At 41.5% G+C, this 5,000-nt stretch overlaps 1 protein-coding gene across 2 annotated transcripts in view; it reads right to left on the bottom strand.

Annotated features, from left to right (window-relative positions):
* The window catches only part of LOC138033727 (AP-5 complex subunit sigma-1-like), a 15,948-nt gene extending 14,622 nt beyond the window's left edge, over positions 1–1,326 (bottom strand). The window contains exon 1 of one of the 2 annotated variants that reach the window (XM_068881530.1): positions 1,201–1,326. In XM_068881530.1, coding sequence (XP_068737631.1) covers positions 1,201–1,284 — 84 coding nt within the window. In that variant the 5' untranslated portion in view covers positions 1,285–1,326. The other variant, XM_068881531.1, reaches the window with a different exon arrangement.
* Between the last annotated feature and the right edge of the window lie 3,674 nt (positions 1,327–5,000).

Here is a 5,000-nt window from a genome sequence, read left to right as displayed (position 1 = left end):
TCATTGATGTGCTGGGTGAGATCACTAAAGGACTGATAGTGACTGCCAGTGGCGCCTGTGTATGCTGATGTCCAATCTCACCCATAGATTGATTGCTTGTATGACCCATTTGAATATGTAAATACATTACCATGACCAATATGCCAGCCTCACTCTCAAAAGTCAGCCTGGCCTCCTGGTGCTAGATTTCTTGTTGTTTGGGGAGAGGGGCTGGCGTAGTGGTGAGATCAGTTACCTCCCACCAACATGGCCCAGGTTCACTTCCCAGACTCAATGATGCACATTGAGTTTGTTGGTTCTCTACTCTGCACCACAAAGTTTTTCTCTGGGGGCACGATTTCCCCTCTCCTCAAAAACCAACACTTCATTTGATTTGACTAGCTCCTTTCCTTTCTGTTTCCTTTCCTTCCTCAGGGACCAATCATTTATTATAGGGGGAAAGAGGCAGTGAGGAAAGGGCAGGGGTGGGCTGGTACATTTTCATTTTCCTCTATATAATTTCCAATGGCCCTGTTCTTGCCCCTGTATAAAGCAATGTGGACCCCCTTAAGAGTGCGCACATGAAATGACACGACCCACCCTCAATGACAGTAACAGTTAAAAAACGACTCAAGTATAATTCACCTAAAGCAAATAGTGAGTATAGCCCTCCTCCCACATCTTGCATATTCCTTGTCACTGTGATCTGAGGACACCGATACACAGTGTTTATTTTTTAATGAAAAGGGACTGGTATACACTTTGTTTATACAGTAGTTTGTTAAGTTGCTTTTCTATGATATCATTTTGATAATAAATTTTGACGTGCTGTTGATCCCTTTTCAACCATTTTCAAGTGCACAAAAACGTATCGTCCCCTCCCAATTTTAACCAAGTTTTGATTTTGTTCCTAAAATTGAAATGCGTTCGATTTATGAGGCTTGAAAATTAAAAATTAGTAAAATTAAAAACCTATTTCCATCAGCACTGCTGTGGCTAATTTCGAAACCTTACACTTTATAAATGACCAGCAGTTGGCATTAGAAAGCAAGCAAGCTTCGTCCATATATCGTGCAAACCTGACCTACGATGTGTAAAGAGAACTAAAAGGTAAAATGGTTTGGTGAATCATCCAAGTTAAGGAAGAAACTTTAGCAGTAGCAAAAAAGTCTAAAAATAATCCAAGCTTAGGCACCATACAAGATCGTTCCATGGTCTTACCAAGGTTTCGTGGATAAAAGTCGAAGAGAATAGTACTCTACATGGACCGGGAGACAATGAGTGAATCAAAAAAGCATGCACCATCTCTTGGTCCCTCGACAACTTGGTAACCGCACCATTCGCCACCGGGGCACTTAGATGAGAGGGTCGAAATACTGACCAATACTGACCCCAGTCTCGTCAAAAGTCTCGTCTATGGACAACCTCGTTCCCTCCTTCCCTGGGAACGAGGTTGGTCTATGGACTACCCCGATGAAGTACCCAAATGGACTACCCTAAAATAGACTACAGGTAACTCTAAAAACTACTATTGCGAATAGGCCATTTCCGAGTTCATGTCTGCCTCCTCTTCAAAGCGAGTCTAAGTGCAAACTTTTTGTCATGGTAATTAGTTCTACTTTACATATGAATGAAAACTAATTTTCATAAGAAAAACTTCGCACTTAGACTCTCTTTGAAGAGGAGGCAGACACGAACTCGGAAATGGTCTATTAGTACTTTTAAATGAACTGAACTGAATACCGACGACCAACGTACGGTTTAAAATGGGTGTTTAGGCCAGCCTTGAAGGATAACAAAGTTGTTTAGTCTATCTGGGTATTACTCATCACTGCTACCCCATTGATCCCTGGGAATGAGAATTATCGAGTAACAGAGCGCCAGATGTTTTTACTCGTCAACGGAGGGCGACTCAGGGGTCAACATCAACTTTATTTTTATTAAAAACAGATTTTGCAATAGACTGGCCCGCAAAACTAGGCGGTCAATGGGTTAACAAATGAACCTCTAATAGCCTCCGCTCAAAAACTGTCCCCTTCACCCCATTGACCCCTTACCCTGGGTGCAAGAGGTTTTATTTTAATTTTGCGAGGAGTGGTTAAGCGACGAATAGAGACGCAAAAATAACCCTAGCCACGACGCCATTCCGTATCACATTAAGATCACGCCAAAGGAAAAAAAAAATTTCTATCTGGTACCAGGGTATTGATCCCTTGGACTGAGATGATAGATTTTACTCTATCTATAGCCAGACGATTTTACTTATCAGTGGGGGGCAGTTCAGAAGTCAATGGGTTAAGGATGAATTTGGTAGCCCTCCTTTGGATTGACTCAACGTGGTTGATACTTCTCTTCGTATGTGGACCCCAGACTTAAAAAGCACTTTCTGTGGTCGCACAAGACCACAGCAGAGTCCCAAGCGTTGTAACATCATCATCCCAGCACATTTTTTTAGTAAGGCCTAGGGTTCTGTTAGCCTTGGCAGTAATGTTGGCGATGTTACCTTTTCAAGAGAGTTCCTTGCTAATTAACAGACCCAAGTCCCTACATGAAGATTTACAACATCAACTTTAATTGCAGCAATAAATAATAGTAATATTTACATGAGCACAACTGCCCAGGCCCACAGGCCGGCAAATGTTGTGAAATCATTTGAAAAAATATTTCAATAATAAAAGACCAAAACATACCAGCATCACTGTGTCAAAGATGGCACTGATCCTCATTGCCGCCTTTGTAATAAATGCCAGGAAACCATAGACCACGTTCTATCAGGTTGCCCAGAACTCGCAAAGACAGAATAATATTATACAGAAAGCGCACGAAAAATGAAGCCTCGCTTATGTTCAGGTAAGTTAACCTGGGTTGAGCCTGCAATCCAATCGAAAACCAGTACCTGGTCAGCGGGCAACTTTAAAAGCAGCTAACCTCGGTGAGCTCTAAGCTTGAGCCCTCGATATGGTCACGTGATACTGGTTAGCGGATACCAAGTTTTGACAGGTGTCAATTGATCAAAACATGGATGTCCAATGCTGTAAACTAGCATGATACTGGTCACAGTGGCATACAAGGAGGAGTGTACGTACGTACGTACGTACAGACGGACGGACGGTCGATGACGTCATGGCTATAAAACCAAGATTTCTTGCATCGATTGGTTGCCATATTTTCTTAACAATGGTGCTCCGCGCGCGCGCCAGAGCTCCGCTATAAAATAGTTAGGATAGTACGCGCACTCTCATTGGTCAATAGCTGTGTTTAGATATGAGTATGGAAACACGGCTGTGACATCACACGAATTTTGATTAGTTATGTGTTGTCAGACGAGTGTTTTGACTACAAAAATTTGGTTTTATCAACGGAGTTGATAATGTAAATTGGCCACCGTACAGAGATTCTAAAAGCTTTTAGAATCTCTGTACGGTGGCCAATTTACATTATCAACTCCGTTGATAAAACCAAATTTTTGTATACTACTTCCCCACCGACGCAGCACCACAGTTTCTTTAGAAACTACCCCTTCATTCGAGTGTTTTGATTGGCTGGTAGGAAATATGAGCGTGTGTCAAGAAAATCTGTTTCAATCAACCAAGAAGTAAAAACACCAGCATTTTCCTTCATTTGTTGGATTATATTTGAGAAATATTTCATAAAAGCAATAGAGGACTTTTCGTCTTGTTTCCATAGCCTCATCTAAACACTCAGGCGAGTTGGCAGAATTCTTGACAGTTATGCAAACCCTGGACTGCGTCTCGGGTTTGCATAACTGTCGATAATTCTTCCAACTCCTCCTCGTGTTTAGATGAGGCTATGGAAACACGGAAAACGTCTTCTACTGCTTAAGTAGTACTTGCTCTTAGAGAGTCTCACTTTCGTAGTCACTCTATTCCGCAACTCCCGGTACTCAGCCCACAGATTCCGATTACCCAGACGATGTGCCTTTTCAAACACTTTAAAACGTTCAGTCATCAAATGCCGTATTTGCGGTGTTATCCAAGGTACCGAAACGCTCCTAATTTTAACTTCCCTGTAAGGCGCGTGCCCCTGATCGTTGAATATGTGCGACCACGCCCAATAGCAGTCATCCGGATCATCAAACGCAGAACAGACTGACCAAGGTCCATTCTCGATATATTTCACAAAAGCTGCTTGATCAAATATCTTAAAGTTACGGGCTCTGACTATTTTTGGGGGCGACCTTCTTATTTTGGACCATTGTGTAACAAGAACCAGCTTATCGTCTGAGATTCCCAACTCAGTTGTGTTAACAGCTCCCTTGATAATCTCCGGCTCACTGGTAATGACGAAGTTTATCAGCTTTTGTGTATCACTTGTAACTCTTGTTGGCTGTTTCCTATCGTTCATTACGCGATAGGGAAGATATCTGTTTATCTGCTTTTGTTATTCACATTTGCCAACCGCAGGAACAAAAGACTTTTTGTTTCGAGAGCCAATGGGGCTCTGGTTGGCACATTAATAACAATGGGTGACGTCAACGATATCTTCCCCATAGTTCAACTGCTGCAATATGGATAGGTATTCACATGATTTGGAGTGCAATTTGGAACAAATAAGCACGAGTAAATTTTTTCAAAGACAACCAAAATTTCACCAGCCCTAAGGGCGAGTGCAATTTGTAGTCTTAGAAAAACATTACAAGTACTTATTTATTCCAAATTTCAAGAGAAAAATCACGTGATTACTTATTAATAATATAAAAGAAAAAAATTCGAGATGGTTAAGCAGAAGAAACGCACGCGTATCACGCAATCAGGGAAAAATTGCTCCATAAATTGCGCCATCCAGGACGCACGCTTGATTTGAACAAAAGATTTGATTGGTTCAGACCAAACCCTATTGCTTATTAGCCAATCATAATCTAGAATTTTGATGTGCAATTTGCACTGGTATTACACTTTTTGCACTGGTGTATTACACTTTTTGCACTGTTACACTTGAACTGCACTGCTCTCAGCCAATCAGAATCAAGTAAGTTTTTCATGTATATTATTAGTCTTGTA

The sequence above is a fragment of the Montipora capricornis genome, chromosome 14 (assembly GCF_036669925.1).
Source record: "Montipora capricornis isolate CH-2021 chromosome 14, ASM3666992v2, whole genome shotgun sequence".
NCBI lineage: Eukaryota > Metazoa > Cnidaria > Anthozoa > Scleractinia > Acroporidae > Montipora > Montipora capricornis.
Note: the sequence above shows the minus strand (reverse complement) of the source record. Positions and strands in the feature narration are given on the sequence as shown.